Consider the following 19,788-nt stretch of genomic DNA (forward strand, 5'->3'; position numbering starts at 1 on the left):
AGGACCTCCATGGAGGAGGACTGGGTAACTTCCTGGAACTATGTCCTGGACACTAAAACTTACTTATTGGAAATGATGCTCCGCCAAGAGAGGTATCTTCAAACAGTAACAAGCCCGTTTTCCAAAAATCTGAGACACAAAACAGATTTTGTTATTCCATGTTATTCATTCACCTACTATACATCACCACTTATTGCAGAGTTGAGGTGATGTGTATTTATTTGATCTCTTTTGCGCCATAAAGTGTACCTACTGTATTTTATAGTTTTATTGTACGAGGCTTAAACAACCTTGCGCCACCTTATATCTTATTGTCTTTAAAAGGTACATTCTCCCCTCGTACCGTGACCTGTCTTCACGGAGGAGAATAAAAGATAGAAAGACTTTTATTTTTACAGCAACCGGAAGCTGAACTGTTGTCGACTTGAACGGCGGTCACATGTCGCTCCTAGTATGAAGTATTAATTCAAGCCTGTCAAACGGGGCTACAAACACGTTTACTAGATGAGTGAATTTAACTACGCCTTTCAGAAGCGACTACAGCTCGGTTGCTCCAGGATCCGGAACCTCGAACGTAAGAGCGTCGTTATGTATTTATATTCAGCCCCGATGCATTGTGGGTATCGAACATTCTTGTCTTAACATGAAAATTAGCGCCTTAAATAAAACAGCGCGGCATGTTGTCACGCGTGTAAGTGGATTGTGACGACGCCATCGACTCTCTGGTGTGGAAATTGTATGTGATGTGTAGTTGACACTTTTCCCGCTGTCGCGTTGCGTGCCGCGGCACGGACAAACGCAGACCTGGCGCTCGGAACTCTGCTCGGAACGATGTTCTGCCCGTTTTACATGCATTCTAACGGCCGGGGAACCACGCTCCAGATACACCGCGGACCCGTGGTGTATGGCATTGATGTTCGCCGCTTTATTTCTGCTCTGCGTAAACTGTCCCCCACTCAGGACCCGCGTGGTAAGCGATGGAAGCCGCCAGGTTACACGCCGAAAGGGAGAGGATTCGGCGTCAGATCCAGGCGCTGGAGCAGAGTCTGGGCGCAGAAGGAGGCGAGCTTGACTTGGCTGCCTCTTCCAGCGGTGAGTTGGATTTCAGGCGCTTCAAAGCCCGAGTGCTGCGTTGAAAAGTTACTTTTTCTTTCTTTCTTTCTTTCTCACTTTCTGTTGCAGACGACGACACGGATGACAGTGACTTGGAAATTGTGGATGTGGTGAGACTTTGCGGTCCCTCTCGTGATACCTGGGCCTGTAATGGGTCCTGCATGTCTGCTGTTGTCTTGCAGGCTGGGGAGGACCTTGCAGTGGAGCGTCAGCGGGTCGAGAGGGAGATACAAGAGCTGGAGCAGGCTCTCAGTTCGAACGCTGCAGCCCAGGAGCTTTTGTCGGGTGAGTCTCGGCTGCCTGTGTCTCACAAGCTGGAATGAATCTCTCTCGAAATGGTGAGGTATTTCACGTTTGGTTTGAACAGACGATGAGAACAGTGCTGCAAGCTGGGCCGATGGGGTGAGTAGTTTTGGCTTTTTAAAAGCACGTAAGTCTCTGGATCTGCTTGATATTTCCCACATCTGCATCCAACTATTTGCAACAGAGAGAGGAGGACAGTGATGAAGAGCTGGATCTGCCTCAGAACGTAGATACCTGCTTGCAGCTCAACCTGGTCTATCAGCAGGTTCTGAAAGAAAAGCTCTTGGAACTTGAACGCCTGCTCAAGGATAATCAGCAGCAGCAGGTTGGCGTAGATTCTAATGTGCCGATTTACCAGAATGTGTTATTATGAACCTGTAACCATTTAAAAAAATCTATATTATTGTGATTCATTTGTCGTTGCAGAAAGATATTGAGGTTCAGATGTCCGGCCCCACAACTCCAAACCCGTCTCTTTCAGGACTGCCCCCACTGAAACTTTTCTTAGGGAATTTCATGAGGCCTTATTTTAAGGACAAAGTCACCAGTCTGGTACGCAGCAAAAAAATATTCCATTTATGCTGGTTTTCTAGGCAGCTGGTCACATTTAACATGTCCGCGACTCAATCTAAGGGCCCTCCTGCCAATCCGGAAACCAAAGAAAAAATGGCTGCCTGGACCAAGACCTGTGATGAGAAAACCATCAGAAGATGTAAATACTTGCACTGTTCTGTCATAATGAGAGATGTAGCTCGACGTGGCTCAGGCTCACTTCCACTTCTGTTTATTCAGGGGAGGGATGGCAGAAGACGTTGTTAGTGAATGCAGTAGTCCAGGACTCCATGAAACGTTTAATTCAGCCAAAGATGTCAAAGTAAGTCCCCACACCCTTATGCACTAGTGTACCACGCTTGCTTGAGAAATGACTTTCACTCATTATTTTTCTTGAGGATACAATACATGAAAAGAAAAATGCCCCAAAGTGATGACATGGAGAAGCAGATCCTGGAAAAACAAATCTGTGAAATAGAAAGGGAGATCTCAAATATACGGTATTTTTGTGTTTCATTGATTGTCGGTGCTTTGAGTTTGTTTTTCGGATCTGATCCTTACATGCGGACTGATTTTAAAATGCAGCTTTTGTTAATTTGGCAGATCAATGAACGAAGAAGAGCTGGTGGGAGACCGAACCGATGAACATGACTGGGAGAAAATTGCAAATATTGATGTGCGTAAATCAAGATTTGAATGTGACGTGCATAGTTATAGCAGTACAACACGCAGTGAAATGCATTCTGAACCACTCTGTTTTGACTGGGCATAGTTAAAGTACTAACTATAGAAATAAGTAGAATAATAAAGAATAAGGATTGTAAATAGTAAAAAGTATGCAAGCTATAACACAAGCAAGAGCAATTTATGAGTGTAATTTATTATTTACACATGAATATAAGTGCACTGTGAAAACATTTTTTCCCTCTAAAATGCATGATCTTTAAAGTATCATATTTGAATCACTTCAGTTTGGTAATGAGAACCCTTCTTCAAGAATTCACAAGAAATCTAGTGGAAAAAAATGTATTTCTTTTGTTACTCTTTTTCTTTCTTCTGCTTTAGTTCGAAGGCACACGGCAAGGTGAAGACCTGAAGAGATTCTGGCAGAATTATTTGCATCCTTCAGTTAACAAGACCAAGTGGAATCAAGATGAGATTGACAAATTAAAGCAGATTGTTGAGGAACACCATAGCAGTAACTGGGAATTAATTGCCCATGATCTTGGTGTAAGTTTTGCAAGAATGTGCTCTTGCAACTTTGATGATCTCTTAGTTGGTGTTGATTTATTTGTAGTGTATGCAGAACAGTTTCAGTATTATTGACAAAATCATCATAACATGAAAGTTACTGCAGATTGTATATTATGAAATTTGTTGATAATACATGTATATAAGCTCTATTTTTTTTGTCAAACGTATGTCAGACAACTTACAATTGTTACTGTGTCCCCACTTTAGACCAACAGGACTGCCTTCATGTGCTTCCAAACACACCAGCGCTATGTCTGCAAGGAGTATAGAAAGAGGCCATGGACCAAAGAGGAAGGACAAGGTCCTTAGATACCTGGTAGAGAAGATGCGTATTGGCAACTTTATCCCATACACTCAGGGTAAGGGGTCATGTTGCATTTTTTTCCCCATGGATGCATAAAATGTCTCTGCAAACATGAACTGAATTAAAATAAAAGCTTTAATGTGAGTTTGGGATTTTCAGAAATGTTTAAGTTTCATTCATTTCAAGCTGTTTTTCTTTGTAACTGTCATGAATTGCCGGTGTCTTGAGTATTGCTCTGCTTTCTCTCAGTCTCCTATTTTATGGCAACCGTGACTCTGCACAGGTGATGTATCGGTGGACCATGGTTCTTGATCCATCTCTCAAGAAAGGTCCTTGGTCTAAAGAAGAAGATGAGGTACAAACTAAAGGGTTCAGCCCAGCCTGTATTACATTATATATAACAACTATATTATATATTCAACTTCCAGGAATGTGTTATTGTGTGTATTGTTACAGTTGCTGTTGAAAGCAATTGAAAAGCATGGCATCCCCAACTGGTTTAGAGTCAAAGTTTTGAAGTGCCTGGAAGGGACTGATGGACAATGTCGGGACAGGTAATAGAGGGACTGTTTTCATGCTCACCGGTACATAGTTTGGATCAGTCCATCTATTATATCAATATATGTCAACGATCAAAGCAACGATCCGTGCAATACTACCTTCATAATGTTGCAGGGCAGTCAAACATTCAAAGGTGGTCCAGAAATGATTACAGCAGTATAAAATCTTTTTCACTCACAACCCCTGGGTGATGTTTTGGACAAACAGGTCCAGATTAGAATTTAGGAGGGTGATTTGCTGTTGTTTGATTAATTTTCTGTGGTGGGTTTTTGTATTTGACCCCAAACCTTTTCTATTTACATACAGTCATTGTCATAAAAATATATTTGGACATGGATATTTAATATCAATTCTAATGATATTGAGGCATCCAAACAATATAACTAAACAATTCAAAATTGTTAATTTAAAAAGAATGCAATTTCCGGTGAGGAATAAATGAGGACACCCCCACATATTATCCCACTTAAAATGGTTTTTTAAAATCAGACACAGCTGTATAACGTCAGGTGATATGATCAGTACATCGTTACCCAGCATTGTAAAGAAGCCTTGCCTTGGTTAAACCTTAGATTAGTTTGGTGTGCTCCTGACTGTTGAAGTGAGCACCATGGTGAGATCTAAAGAGCTGTCTGATGCCATCAGAAAGAAGATTGTTGGCTGCTTATGAGTCTGGTAAGGGATTTAAAAAGATCTCAACAGAAATTGACATAAGCCGTTCCACCATCCGAAAAATTGTTTACAAGTGGAGGGACATTCAAAACAACTGCCCACCATGACCCAGGTCTGGCCGTCCCAAGCAAAATGACCCCCAGAGCAGACTGTAAAGTGCTCAAAGAAGTCATAAAAAATCCTAAAATGTCATCACGGGAACTACAGCAGGCTCTGGCTACTGTCAGTGTGAAAGTGCATATCAGAAAGAGACTACACAAGTATGACTTTCATGGGAGGTGTGCAAGGAGGAAACTTATTTGGGACACCAGAACAGAAGACATGTTTGGGTGGTAAACCAAATACAGCCTTCCAAGAAAAGAACCTCACACCAACTGTGAAGCATGGAGGTGGCAGTATCTTGGTTTGGGGATGCTTTGCTGCAGCAGGACCTGGCCAGCTCACCATCATAGAATCCATCATGAATTCCTTTGGTGTATCAGAGGGTGCTTGAAAAACATGTGAAACCATCTGCAAAAAATTAAAGCTGAAGCAGAACTGGATACTGCAACATGACAATGACCCAATGCATTTCAGCGAATCCACCAATTACAGGCTAAAAACTAAGAAGTGGAGAGAAATGGAATGGTCAAGCCCTGATCTTAATCCCATTGAGATGCTGTGGGGTGACTTGAAATGGGCCCTCAAACATCTCACAGCTGAAAGAATTCTGCGTTGAGGAGAGCAAACTTTCTTCTGATCGATGTCAGAGACTGGTAAAAGGCTACCAAAGGTGTCTCACTGAAGTTATATCAGCCAAAGCGGGCAACACTAGTTATTAGGGGTAGGGTGTCCTAAATTTTTCTCCATTAAAATACACATTTTGTTAAATTTTTTTTGATGTGTAAAAAAAAAAAAAAAAAAAAAGTAATTGTAATTAAGTCCCTTTCTTTTCCAGACATACATAAGAAGATGATTTGACATTGATATGTTAACATTTCCTAATAAAGAGCGGATTATTTCGATTATTTAATGGTGTGTCCTAATTTTCTCACATGACTCTATTTACTCTACAAAGATTTTGTGTGACTAGTGTATGGACAAAGTATCCAAATAGTCAATCCATCATTATTATGCATGAAATTAATACCAAGAACTATCTCAAGCACAAATAGTCTTTGTGTAAGCCAAAAGGAAATAGAATAAAAACAAAGGCTGATAAATAATTATTTCAAATCCCTACGTTAGGCAAGATGGACATGGACCTTTTAAATCAGACTAAACTTGAACTTTATCACTGAGATGCTAATTGTAGTCCTTTTGCTCTTGTCTTGGTAGATATTTGGACTGCCTTTGTGAGTCTGTGAAGAAAGGAGTATGGGACATTGAAGAGGAAGAAATGTTGAGGAGAGCAGTGGCAAGACATGGAATTGGTAAGGTTTTGTGGACTTGTGATTTGCTACACTAGGTGTCTGTTGTGCATAGTGTGCGCCACTACAAACAGATTTATATATTTTTTATAAGATGTATTTTTTTAAATGTCCCCTATCACGAAAATATCACTTTGTGAGATTATTTAACATTTATACTAGTTCCCCTAGCCTGTCTGTGATCCTGCAGTGGCTTAGAAATAACAAAAGGTGTAAAGAGTGCTTTGGCCATTCTGATTCGTGGTTAAGAGAGCAGCAGCGTCAACCAGCCTGATCTGGAATTAGTCCTCTTATGTCGTCATAAGGGGTAAGGTTAATTCCCGTTCTCTTTCTACCCAGAGAATTTCCACCCCTTCCCTAAAATGTAGCTCCACTGACAGTCATGGCATTAAAATGCGAAGCATTACAGTTGCTTGATGATTGGGTGTAAAAAATGACACAAATGTTTTTTGTTGTTTTTTTTTAGTTCAGTCATATGAGATAATGGGTTAAAAAAATTTTTCTGGAAATCATTTGTGGTTTGTAAATGGTGTTGATGACTTATTTCTGCTTTTGCTTTTTGAAGATGTTTGTATGCTTTACTTTAAATCATTTCTAAGTAACTTGTCCATGCTTTCTGTTTTACAGGAAAATGGTCAAAGATTTCCTCCTCTGAGGTTCCTGGTCGTACTGATAGTCAATGCCTCGAAGTGGAAAACACTGACAAAAGTTACAGTATGGTCACAAAACATTGCATACTATTAAACATGTTAATTAATAATCGGAATAATTGAAATTGAACCTTTCAGACAAAATGTGCATGATGTGAAGCTATATGTTTTTGTACTGCAGCTTATACACAGAAGAAAGAAAACTGTTCCAGGAGTCAAGCCAGTACGTAAAAGAACGTACACACAAAGAAAGAAAGACCAACAGGAGAAAAGCAAAAAGACGCGTTGTAAAGAAAAACCTGATGCATACAGCCCATCTTCAGATGAAGAGAACATAAAGATGGAGTTCATGGACAGCGATGATGAAAAATCCGAAAGCAATAGACAGCCTGAAGATTCCAGTTGAGCTTGAACCACCTGAACCTGACTATATCCAGACCCCCATTCAGAGTGGATCCCAAAACCCAGTGTGAAGCTAGGTATCCTCAGGACTGTGCTGTTCAATCCACCCAAACCAGAGGCTGAGAAATCCCAGAGTATATTACCATTCCGCAAAGGCGCTAACACCATATTGGATCGCAATGGATCGCCTGTGAACAATTTTGTGTCAGAAGACACTGGGGATCTTAAGACCCAGGGTTGGTGACCCAAGATGTCTTTTTAATAACACATTACATAATAAGTGCTGTTTTTTTTTGTTTGTTTTTTTGTTTTTTTCCTCAATTCCTCAATGTCTAATTTACAATCTCTAATGATTTCTCTACAGATTTATGAGGATGAAATGCTCAAAGTCCCTTACAATGATGTAGTGCAATATTTTACTTATTTGAGGGATTCCATTGTCAGAGAGGTAAGATGCTGTATAATATAAAATTGAGTTATGGCTAGTGTGTTGGAACAGATCTAGTGAAGGAAACTTCTAGTTTTTTGAATGGTGACTTTCACTCAAGTTGTCATATTACTACAGAACAATAACATGCTCACTACTAGAAACCACTCATTTGCGTTCTGTTAAGATGAGGCAGAGAGCAGCTAACAGGCTGAACCCAGGGAAACAATGCGGTCAGACACGAGCCGCAAACAGCAACAAGCAACAGGAGCATTCACCTTCAGCAAGGGGCCCTAAAAGACCTGTCCGTCATGGATCAACGATGAACTTGGAACTTCAATTGCCATCTCTCCATGGGTGGGCTCTGTGGTCTTACCATTGCCTGTTTCAGACAAAGAACCTGCAAGGTTGAGTTAGTTTTTTTTTTTTTTTTTTCCCCTGCCACAATCTTTTACACTGTTTATGGTGCCGCTGTGGTTAATGTTGGGTTTTCTTTTAAAGCTGATGTTATTAGAAAGCGAGCCGCCCATGCCAGCCTCTCAAGCACCTCAGTCTTCTTGCTCTTCCTGAAGGTGAATCAAAAGGGCTTATATGGCCTGACCCTAAAACAAAAGGTGGAAACTTATTGTGTACTAAGTGTGCTTTATTTTACAGATTCTTCACATTGACATTGTTGGCTGCAGGGAAGATCATAGACTGTCGCAACAATAAGGTAACTTTAATTGCAAAATGTAAATTTTTACTGGCCAATGCTGGGACAAATATAATACTGTCAACAGTAATCAATAGCCTATTGGTAGACCTCGTCCATCATAAGGGGATCATACCCAAACTGTGAATAAATGTAATTCACCTTATTTAGTGAACTATTGCAACATTTATTTGGTTCATTGTTTCTTCTAAACTTGTATTAATTTTTTTAGCCTGTTCTGCCGCCAGCATCTATGCCAAAAGGTATGTAACCTCCGATGTCAGCCCTTCAATACTTTTATTCTGACAACAGGTACCTAGGGGATATTTGTCCGAAATTTTGTCCACAGCTTTTTTGCTATTTGTTTTAAATTTTATTTTAGTTACATTTTTCTGGCTAAAACCGATGTGACATTTTAAGTATGTCATATATGTTGTGTGTAAATATCAGTCCTGACACAACCTTGGAACTTACAAGGACCAACTGTGCATGTTTATCACAATGCTCTGCCTCTTGTATTAAATTCTACTTCAATGTTGTGAGACAAATGCGCACCTTGTCTTAGGGCTGTGAAAAATTGCAATTAATAATTATTTTTAGGCTATGTAATTACAAAAAGATCCTGCAATGTTGCCAAATGAAGTTCCCATATTTTTTACTTTGTGAGTGCCATGCAATTTCAGCATAGCAAATAGTTGTCATCAGAAGGCAGCACTGCATCAACAACTGGTGAACTCGTCTCCAGAACTGACAATTTGTCCTCTTATCATTTGGAAGATGTTTGGTTTATTTCAAGTCTAACATCAAGCAAACTATTGGACGATATAGTTTCTTTCAGCTCTGTAGCTGAAAGAAGCTTGTAAGTCGCTCTGGATAAGGGCGTCTGCCAAATGACGTAAATGTAAATGTATTAATAGTGGCACCAGAACAAATTTATTTCAGCACCTTCAGTGAAGCGCAGTTGCACAAGATGATACTTCACAAATAGAGAATAAGAAATAGAATATTAAATCTGTGGCATTTAAGAAATAGTCAATTTATTTGGTAAAAAAATACTGCCAAAACATGAGCTACTAGGCTAAAAATATTGACTGATTGAGCCCTACCCATATTTTTTTTTTTTTTTTTTTTTTTGGTAATGCACTATCACAAGGTACCTTGATGAAAGGAGCATAGAATATTGTGTGTGAGGCACAGTGTTACAGGAGCTGGAGTAAGACCTATTACAGTGTCTAGTGTTTCTGAATCCTTTTTTTTTCCCTCCCACACAGCCCCTGTTAAGTCAAGTCATCGCCCTACACCCACAGTGGCTGACATCCTCTATAATCAACGGGTTTCAGAGTTCTTAAGAAAGACTCAGACTCAGTCAAGGCTGGTAGAACCATCTCAGCTGCTTCCAGTGACTTCTCAAAAGGCCTGCCTGGTAATTCCAAACGCAATACCCCAGCCTGTTATGCGAGCACAGTCACCCAATCAGCCTGCTCCATCTACGGCTTCTGAGCCGGACACCCCAAGAGTTTCATGTAAACGTCAGAGGAAGCCCACAGAAAAAATGAAGGAGCTAATGAAAACCAACATGGCCAAGTCCAAAGCAGCTAAAAGTCTGTCCCCGGAACACAAGAAGCCTCGTATGCTGCTTTCTGGCTCACTGACTTCACCTGAAGACAAGAAGCATCATATGCTGCTGCCGGCTCCAGTGCCTTCACCCGTTACCTGGATCCTCGCTCCCTCTGGGCTTGTTCCTGTGACTACAGGAGATGGAATCAGTGGAGTCCCTTGCATTGCTCTCCCAACTCCTGTTGTTAACCAGGTCAACCCGGTTTTGCTAACTCTGAATGCTCCTGAAATGGACTGTCCCTCAACACCTTTGGCCTCCTTGGTTCCTGCTGTGACGAATGCGCTCGGTGTTCAGCAGACATCCGAAAAATCTGTGGGGACATCAGTGGGCAGCACAGCTCAGTTGGTCACCTCTGTGGATGGTACCCAGAAGACTCCCCCTGCTGACCAAAAGTCAAGGCCTGCCAATAATGCAGCCACCTCTAACTTGACACTGTCAGTCTGTAATAAATCCAGCATTCCACAAGTGGCCTCTGAAGGCAACAATCATGGGGAAAAGGCAGTAACCATGGCCTTGGTGTCTAGTGACCAGGCCACATGCCATAATGTTCCTGTTGTCCAAGAGACCTCTGAACCTGTTGTCCAAGCATTTACCCCTGTTGTAAACATTCCCAATTTACATTTCACTGCTTCTGCCAACCCTCAGGCGTTCATTTCCATTTTTGATGTTTCTGGTCTCAGTGGCCCCACATCTGCTACAAGTAGCCAGCCGAGTGGCCAAGTAACCACCTCTGCAATTAGTATGCTTGCACCCACTCCACTTAATGTTCCCGTTGTCCAGTCATCCAAATCTGTTATGATTTCACCTTTGGTCAGCACAGTCACAACTTTGTCTAGTTCTCAAGGAACCACCACAACTCTGGCCAGCACATCGTCTCAGCAAACATCCACACTGAACCTCCAAGGAAACACGTCTGTGCTTAGTATTCCCACGGTCCAAAGAGCAGCCCCCGTTTCAGAAGTTGTAGCAGTGACTTCTGCAACACTTTCCACTGTCAGTGTCACTCCGTCATCTTCTGGCTCACGTATGCATGTTCATCCCTTGGTATTCAATATATCACCCAAAACGATGCAACCCTCAGTAGCAGTGCAGAGTCTTAGCCTGTCTGAGGCTCCTCCACCATCTACTAATACTGTCAGTGCCTCGTCGGTGTTGCATTCAACCTCAGCCCGAAAATTGACGAGAATTCAGCCACATCCACAGTTGCTCCCTCTTTCTAGCTCCATGTCTAGTTTGGATCAAAGCCTGCTCTTTCTGGAAGGCTCAGCTGAGGTGAGATGTTGGGCAGCAGGCAAGGGTGGAATCACTCTTCCTGAACTAGACACATCCATGCCTTACCTCCCGCCATTCGTCAGCAACATCAACACTTTCCAAGGTCTCCTCAGTGTGAAGGACACCCTGTTGAAGAATGCCTTGCAACTTCTTCCACTGAAGAGTGTGGAAACGGAGGAAGAACAAATAGCCATCTTGAGGAACATGGTGTCAACAAAGTTTAGCAGCAATCCAGCCTACTTGCTTCTCAAGGCAAGATTCCTCTCATGCTTCACCCTACCTGCGTTTTTGGCCTCCTTACATCCACAAAAATTGAACCCACTGGCTACCAATGGCAATGAAAATGAAGAAGCACTTGAATTAAGTCATGGCGAGTGCTCAGAAGTTAGTGTTCATTTTCTCTTTTGTTAGTTTTGGCCTATGTTGCTGTGATGCATTTTTAATCTGTGTGTCTGGTGCTTTTCATTTAGGCTTCCTTGTTGACTACAACGGAGACTTCGTCAGGAAGGCAGATTTCTGGGCTCAGAAATAGATGCCCTGAGCAGTGAAGACGGGTCTAGCTGTTTATGGCTCACACTGGAAATGTTCATTCTTGTTTTGGAATGCTTGAAGTGTATGGTAGCGAAAGTTTACATCTGAAACTGTTTTGCTAACTCTGCCGAAGGCCCCCTCCCCCCCTCTTATTATTTGCACTAGCATTCAGATTTTTATGACAGCTTTGCAGTGTGAAGATGTTCACGTTTATCTTCATATTGAAACTGTTCTTGGCACAAACATTCTTGTTTAAGTGCTTTTGTTAATGCCAATATTTATTTAAACATACTGATGTGTAAAATAAAATAAACTGCTAATTTTTGGTACAATACAACAGAGTTGAGTTACGTGTATATGGTCACGTATATTTTAGCCTGCCAGGAGGCTTTTCAGACAACAATGTGGACAATTTTGAAGTTTGTCAAATGAAGATATTTAATGTAATAGAGAAAAAGAATGTCAGGAGTGAAACGCTCCATATATTTTTTTTTTTTTTTTTTTCTCTACAAATTCTCAGAAGAAAAAGGACCCGCAATCAAGTAGGTGTAAAAACCTTTGACTGGTAGTACATTTTGTTCATTAATTATCCAATGATTATTTCTCTACTTGCCTGGGAGACCGGGACATTAAACAAAAAGATATTTCAATAAACAACCAACACCTTCGTCATGAAGACAAGCTTTGACTAAGGTAATGGGTGACACTGGTGTATTACTTAGAATCGCCACAAAAAGCTCACAGGATAAGCTTACACCCTTTCACAGCTGGAATAGTTTAGCTACATATAAATCTATCATTTATGTTAGATTCTGCTGTGCTGCATGGTTAGTGATGTGGCCTCACATATCCACAACTGTGAGTTCAAATCCTGACTTGGACCTTATGTGTGTGAGATGTTTGTGTGTCTCCATGTGTTGGTGGGGGTTTCCTCCAGGTACTCCAGTACTCCTCCTGCCATCCAATGGCATGTGCTCTAAGTGGATTGGCGACTCTGAATTGCTCATAGGGGGTGAAGTGTGTGTGTGATAGCCTGCTCTGTAGTGTGCTGGTGTCCTGCACTAGCCACTTTGGACTATGCAGTTCTGGAAAGTGAGAGTGTGTTCTGATGCAATCATCTATCCCATAGAAGTTGGGATTTGACCACAAGCATGGACACCTCTCTACATTCTATTTTATGTCTCCATTTGTTAAGGTCACTAGAGTCATGGCCACTACAGAATGACAGATACTGACAAATACTCACAAAGTTTGCTGCTTCCATTCTTATTATGGCAATTTGCATATACTCCAGTAGGTTATGAAGGGTGATCAGATGAATTGCAATGTCCCTCTTTTCCATGAAAATTAACTTAATCCCAAAAAAATATTTCCACTGCATTTCAACCCTGCCACAAAATGACCTGTTGAGATCATGTCAGTGATCCTCTCATTAATACAAGTGAGAGTGTTGACGAGCTCAAGGCTGGAGATCATGCTGATTGAGTTAGAATGGCAGATTGGATGCTTTAAAAGGAGGGTGAAAGGAAATGATTGAAATCATTGTTCTTCCTCTGTTAACCATGGTCACCTGCAAGGGAACATGTGCAGTCATTATTGCATTGCATAAAAAGGTTTCAAAGGCAAGGATATTGGTGCTACTGAGATTGCACTTAAATTAACCTTTTATCTGATCATCAAAACCATCAGGAGAGAAGTTCAAGTGTTGTGAAGAATTAAAGTCCAGCAAGTGCTGGGACCGTTTCCTAAAGATTATTAGCGGTGCGGGATCGGGGTGCCACCAGTGCAGAGCAGATGTGAGGCGAAGACTTTTGGAGGATGGCCTGGTGTCAAGAAGCCACTTCTCTTCAAGAAAAACATAAAAAACAGACTGATATTCTGCAAAAAGTACAGGGATTGGACTGCTGATGACTGGGGTAAAGTTATTTTCTCAAATGAAGTCCTTTTCCAATTGTTTGGAAAAATGATGGTCCGGAGAAGAAAAAGTGTGGCTACCATCAGTCCTGTCTCGAGCCAACAGTAAAGCATTCTTAGACCATTCATGTGTGGGGCTGCTTCTAATCCAAGGGAGTGGGATCACTCAAAATTTTCCCTAAAAACACAGCCATGAATAAAGAATGGTACCAAAAAATCCTCCGACAGCAACTTCGTCTCAGCAAACTATCCAAGAACAGTTTGGTGAAGAACAATGCCTTTTCCAGCATGATGGAGCACAGTGCCATAAGGCCAAAGTGATAACTAAAGGGAACAAAATATTGAAATTTTGAATCCATGGCCAGGAAACTCACCAGACCTTGATCCAATTGAGAACTTGTGGTCAATCCTCAAGAGGTGGGCAGACAAACAAATTCTGACAAATTCCAAGCACTGATTATGAAGGAATGGTTGCAATCAGTCAGGATTTGGCCCAGATGTTGATTGACAGCATGCGAGAGAGAACTGCAGAGGTTCTAAAAAAAAACTTACAAAATGCTTGTAATTATACTTCAATACTCCACAGAAACAGCTGACAAAAAGATCTAAAAACACTGAAGCAGAAAACTGACAACCAGTATTTGTTCCATCAAACCTGTCCACGGCTGTAGTACTGAAGCCTTGTTCCAGACTTGTTATTACCTCTGACCATAGACTGGCCTTTTATCCTGCATAAACTGATGAGAAAATTGAATGAATGGTTAATACCTTGCCTTTTTTTGTTCGGACCGAACATTGAATCAAAGTTTGTGTAAGAATGTGCAATTGGGTAATAGAGGGCAACATAAAAGCTGAAATAATGACCAATAAAACAGGAACTGTGCTCTTGCACCCAATAAGTCACACTTCCTCTTCGGTGTCATATGGGATCGGCTTCAGATTAGTTCCTACGTAGAGTAGAGTTTTTGCTGCGTGAAGGAACAGCAGCTGTCCTTTGACCATGGCCGACAATTTGAATGTGTTGGAAGCTGATGATGATGAATGCTGGGCCCAGCTGGAGGACTACAGGCTCCTGCTCATCAAGAATATCGAGCCATCCCGCATAACGCCTTATTTGAGGCAATGCAAAGTGCTGAACGGTGAGGATGAGGAACAGATCTTCAATGATCCTAATGTCTTTATACGAAGACAGAAAGTGGGTAAGAGAGGTTCTTGATGTTTAATTTTTTTAATGTTTTAATGTAGAAACGTTATAAACATGTCTTCATTTTGTTTCAGGAGTTTTGTTAGATATCTTACAAAGAACTGGTCACAAAGGGTATGTGGCATTTTTAGAAAGCTTGGAGCTGGACTATCCCCAGCTCTATCTTAAAATCACAGGGAAAGAACCTGCTCGAGCCTTCTCCATCTTAGTGGGTGAGTTCTACATTTTATACCAACAATTGTACTTCACAATGTATTCCTGAGCCTTTCTGAGCTATCCTCTGAATAGCTTGAAAACAACTAATAAAGGGGGTGGTAGTAGCCTAGTGGATAACCCACTCGCCTATGAACCAGATGACCACAAAGCCATAGGTTCAAACCCACTTCCTACCAACTTGTCCATGGGGATGACACAGGAAGTCACTCACTGGTTGTAAGTCGCTTTGGATAAGGGGAACGTTTTTAACTCCTCACAAGCTGCAACTATGATGAGGTGTGTCCCAGTCAATTTAACTAGTGGTATGCTCATAGCCAATCCAGTGAAAGCTGAGTGCACAAATTATGCACGCATAAGAAAAAATGCCACTTGCAGTATATTTACATGTCCATGTACGTCCCAACGTGCAAACGCAAGAAAACGTGGGCGAGTCGGGCCTCACCCAGTTCCTGATGAGCGAGGTTGACCAAGCTCCAGCGGGCTGGTGAAAGAGGAGCGCCGGCGGCGCCAGGCGCTGGACGACGCGGCGCGCCAGCAGCAGGTGCGCGAACCACGAGCTGCGCAAGCAGCGGGAGCGCGTGCTGCGCATGCGCGAGGAGCGCGACCGGCTGTGGGAGAAGGCGCGCGCGCTGAAGGAGGAGAACTACGGGCTCCTGCACGAGCTGACGCGCCTGAGCGAGGAGAAGAACGGCGCCTTCATGAGCAACCGGGACCTGCAGCTGGAGGTAGGGGGGTGGTAGCCTAGTGGGTGACACGCTCGCCTATGAACCAGAAGACCCAGGTTCAAATCCCACTTACTACCATTGTGTCCCTGAGCAAGACACTTAACCCTAAGTTGCTCCAAGGGGGACTGTCCCTGTAACTACTGATTGTAAGTCGCTCTGGATAAGGGCGTCTGATAAATGCTGTAAATGGAAGTGATTGTGAGACACTGCAATGAATGTGTCCTCTGCTTTTAACCATCACCCATGGTGAGGCAATGGGCAGCCATGACAGGCAGTGTGTGGGGACGGTGCTTGCTCTGTGGCACCTTGGCGGTTCGGGATTTGAACCAGCAACCTTCCAATTATGGGTTCTTTACCCGCTAGGTCACCACTGCCCCATAAATGTTCTTGATGTAATTTTCACCATTCTGGGAGACACAGATTCCAGACAGGTTACGACACTCACAACATGTCCAAGAAATATAGAAACATTTAGCGTGCTTTTGACATTTTGTGGTACAAACAAATGTACCGCAATACCTGAGCCTCTGAAATGCATTAATATTTGTTTAATAATTATAATAAATAATTATAATCCGCTCTGAGGAACTATGGAGAGATATTATCTCTTCATAGTTACTGTTATAATGGTGAGTCAAAGAAGAACTAATGGTCATGGTTCTTCTTTTCTTGTTGGCATTGCGATTGTAAAGATGGTGATCATTTCTGTTTTTGAGATTGAGAAGCTGAAACACTGTTTAATGAACGCTGAGAGCGACTCCAAGATTCACCGCAAGCGCACAGTCAACTTGAAAATGCCATGGAGCAGAGGCCAAGCCAGGACATGGTGTGGAGCCTTCAAAGAGAGAATGACCTCCTCACTTCCCGCATTCAAGAACTGGAAAATTCCATTCAGGTCGGCTTTGCAGCTCTTTTCTTTTGGCATTAATCAAGAAGTTTTATCTTAGTGCTAAAGCGAACACACATCAATACACTTGAAGAGCAATACAGTTGCTCTTGGAAAAAAAATCTTGAAATTATATATATATATATATATTTTTTTTTTTTTACAATAAATGGCTCGTTTATGTGTGTGTGTGTGTGTGTGTGTATATATATATATATATATATATATATATGTGTGTGTGTGTGTGTGCGTGTGTGAGAGAGAGAGACTAGTGCTGTACCCAATGTATTGATTTTGGGTAAAGTTGAGAAGTGGATTGTTGGGAACTTGTTTCATGTTGCTGTAGAAGTCTACAGCTCTGGCACTGAATGAGCACGACAGGGTGAGCATTCAAGAGCTTGAGGACTACAAGCAGCATGCCCAGGCCAAGCACCAGGAGCTGGTTAACAACCTGTATGCTCTGCGCAGAAACCTGCAGGAAGCTGAACAGCTACGGGACAAGGCAAGAAAGGACCACTGTTTTATCCTGTGAAAATACATCCTGCAGAAAACCGTCCTAAAGATGCCAAGGGGTTGAGTTGTGAATTTACAGCACAAGGAACTTGGGAGCTATATATATAAATTAAGGCGAATAGGACAGTGGCATTGTGCCACTTGATGGGCCAGGGGCACCATAATGGAAAGAATTTCATAGCACATTATGAAAACAGGATACATGGGAAGTGAAAGATACTGATGTTTTCTGGTTTGTTCCCCTTGAGGCTTTGTCATTTTACACGTGCATGGTTCCGGTGTCAAATTTCAGTTTTTTTTCTGTAGTATCTGTGGAGAAGGACGTCCTGGAGCTGAAGTGCCTGACACTCAAGAAGGACTCAAGATGTACCGGGCTCGCATGGAGGAGATTTTAAAGCAGATGGATGAAGTGATCCGAGAAAGAGACAAGGTGAATCGGAGAGTTGAAATGAAGTTGGTGCAAAGAACGATAAGAAGATGGAACAATATTGTTTGCAAAGAACAAAAGTGGATGTGATGAAAACTCAAATCAGAGGGGTTTCCTGGGTAGAAAATGGGAAGCGAGGTATTTATTGCAGGTTGCTTACAGTTTTTCAACATTTTGTTATGTTACAGCCTTAAACACACGACACCTCACAATGACAATGTGAAAAAAAAGTTTACTTGAGGTTTTGGCTAATTTATATTCCGTTGCTTTGGCAAAGAGACCTCTGAGACTAATTTCCCCCAAATCTAAGGCTATTGCTACCAGGGAGGAGTATCACCAGGAAAATTCACGGAACCTCCAGGACAAGGATAAATATCGGAAGCAGATTCGAGAGCTTGGAGAAAAGTGTGATGAGCTCCAGGTTCAGTTGTTCCGTACTGAAGGGGAGGTGCTGGCTCTCCAGACAAAGCTGAAGAACTGCGCCCATCAGGTGTGTAGAATTTACTATGCGTAAAACATAATTACATTAACTACACTTCAGTCATCTTCAGTCATGTTCCACCAGAATACAACATCATCTTTCACTGTAAATACATATATATTTACGTATGTAAATGTGTGAGTGTGTGTGTGTGTGTGTCAGGTCTCAGACTTGGAGGACAGTTCTTTGGCAAGTTCATTAGAGGTAAATTGTGTGCTTACAAAAATTGCATAACTAATTTGAAATACAAACACAAAGGGACAGTTTTTACACTTTCTCTGAATTTACTTTATTAGCTAAAAAGCCAGACAAGTGATGAAGATGCCAAGGACATTGTGGTGACAGGTAACACATATTCCGTAATTCCGTAAATGTAATGTAAATGTATTCACCCAAACTCATCCGACTCATTTCATCAAACAAAGCGGACTTGAAGACGTGGCACTGTGGGCACTAGGAGTTTTTTGGTTTGTTTGTTTAAAAGCTTCTTTATGCTTTGAATCAGGCACCAATGAGAATGAGCAAAGTTTGACACCGGAGGATTATAATATGTGCAAGCCATTCAAGATGAATGATGTTGCTACAGTAAGTCATGCCGCATGAGAAATGATCTTACATTCTCTCATTAATTTTTTTGTGTATAGACTTCTAATGGGGTGGGGTAATATTTGGCTGTTTTATATAATAGTAGGTATTTTAGGTATTTTAGTATGGGTATTATATGTTGTTGTCTATTTCAAATGTATTTGAAAGAAGTAATTAAAAAGTGAAAATTCATGCTTCGGATCATCAAACCAGTGTCCTGTTTCTAGGTTTTTATTATTTGCCATTGAAACCATTAATGTTGCATGTATTTTATTGATGAAATGCATCCAGAATTTAATGTTGCCATGCTTAGATTGTTGAAATAATAATGATCTTTGTTTACCAAAGGATGAGCTGTCAACCCCTTACCGACCCAGGGCAAGGCAAGACAACTGTAAATTTACCTATAGGAGGTAAAAATTCATTAATTTGACACATGACTACATGTATTTATGAAGTCGTTTTTTCAATTAAAAATATAAAAATAATTACCAGTTCTATAGTTCTATATTACCAGTTCTGTCAGTTCTATAGCTAAACAATAGCTGTTTCATTGAAGTATATGCTCTATTCTAGACCTTAGTGAACAGTGTCTCACTGTTAGGTGGCTATTTTAAAGTACATAAAACTGGAAAATGTATGTACATTTTATGTAAACCTATTGTGGCCAAAGAGTGGAGTCTTTCACTGAACATGAATGGTATACAGTATATTTTGTTTTCACAGGAAGCGTGCACTTAGATCAAAGACAAATGGAACCAATAACTCACCTTGTGCACTCACCATGTGCCACACTAGTGGAAGTGACAACACGGACACTGATGACATATGACTAAGGGAGAGTGGGCAGAGTCGAGGTCTTGTCTACTGGGATCGCTCTGTGCTGCAACATAAAGAATAGACAGTTTCATTATGTTCTTAGTATAATGTTTTATTAATTACTTTTTCCAATATTTGTTATGGTTTTGTTTGATGATTGCCATATTTATGTGTAAACTCTGCATATTTGTCTTCGTGTTCTTGTGTTTTTTTTAGAATCAATTCTTAGATTGTACAATACAAAATTACTGCTTTGTAT

General features: G+C 41.3%; 1 protein-coding gene and 1 pseudogene across 1 annotated transcript; both read left to right on the forward strand.

The window, feature by feature from the left end:
* Nucleotides 1-413: 413 nt before the first annotated feature.
* On the forward strand, nt 414-12,093 carry LOC114776986 (snRNA-activating protein complex subunit 4-like). The gene is given in 23 exon segments (XM_028966912.1): nt 414-574; nt 961-1,092; nt 1,183-1,223; nt 1,296-1,398; nt 1,481-1,515; nt 1,601-1,741; nt 1,843-1,968; nt 2,050-2,128; nt 2,209-2,290; nt 2,367-2,468; nt 2,572-2,644; nt 3,034-3,198; nt 3,430-3,516; nt 3,518-3,581; nt 3,776-3,787; nt 3,790-3,881; nt 3,983-4,080; nt 6,077-6,171; nt 6,796-6,882; nt 7,000-7,041; nt 7,268-7,456; nt 9,610-11,612; nt 11,699-12,093. Coding segments are annotated over 22 exon segments (3,909 nt in total). The 5' UTR covers nt 414-574; nt 961-977; the 3' UTR covers nt 11,777-12,093.
* Nucleotides 12,094-14,579: 2,486 nt separating this feature from the next.
* On the forward strand, nt 14,580-19,777 carry LOC114776987 (caspase recruitment domain-containing protein 9-like; annotated as a pseudogene).
* Nucleotides 19,778-19,788: the final 11 nt, after the last annotated feature.

This window comes from Denticeps clupeoides, unplaced genomic scaffold, assembly GCF_900700375.1.
Source record: "Denticeps clupeoides unplaced genomic scaffold, fDenClu1.1, whole genome shotgun sequence".
NCBI classification, from domain to species: Eukaryota; Metazoa; Chordata; class Actinopteri; order Clupeiformes; family Denticipitidae; genus Denticeps; species Denticeps clupeoides.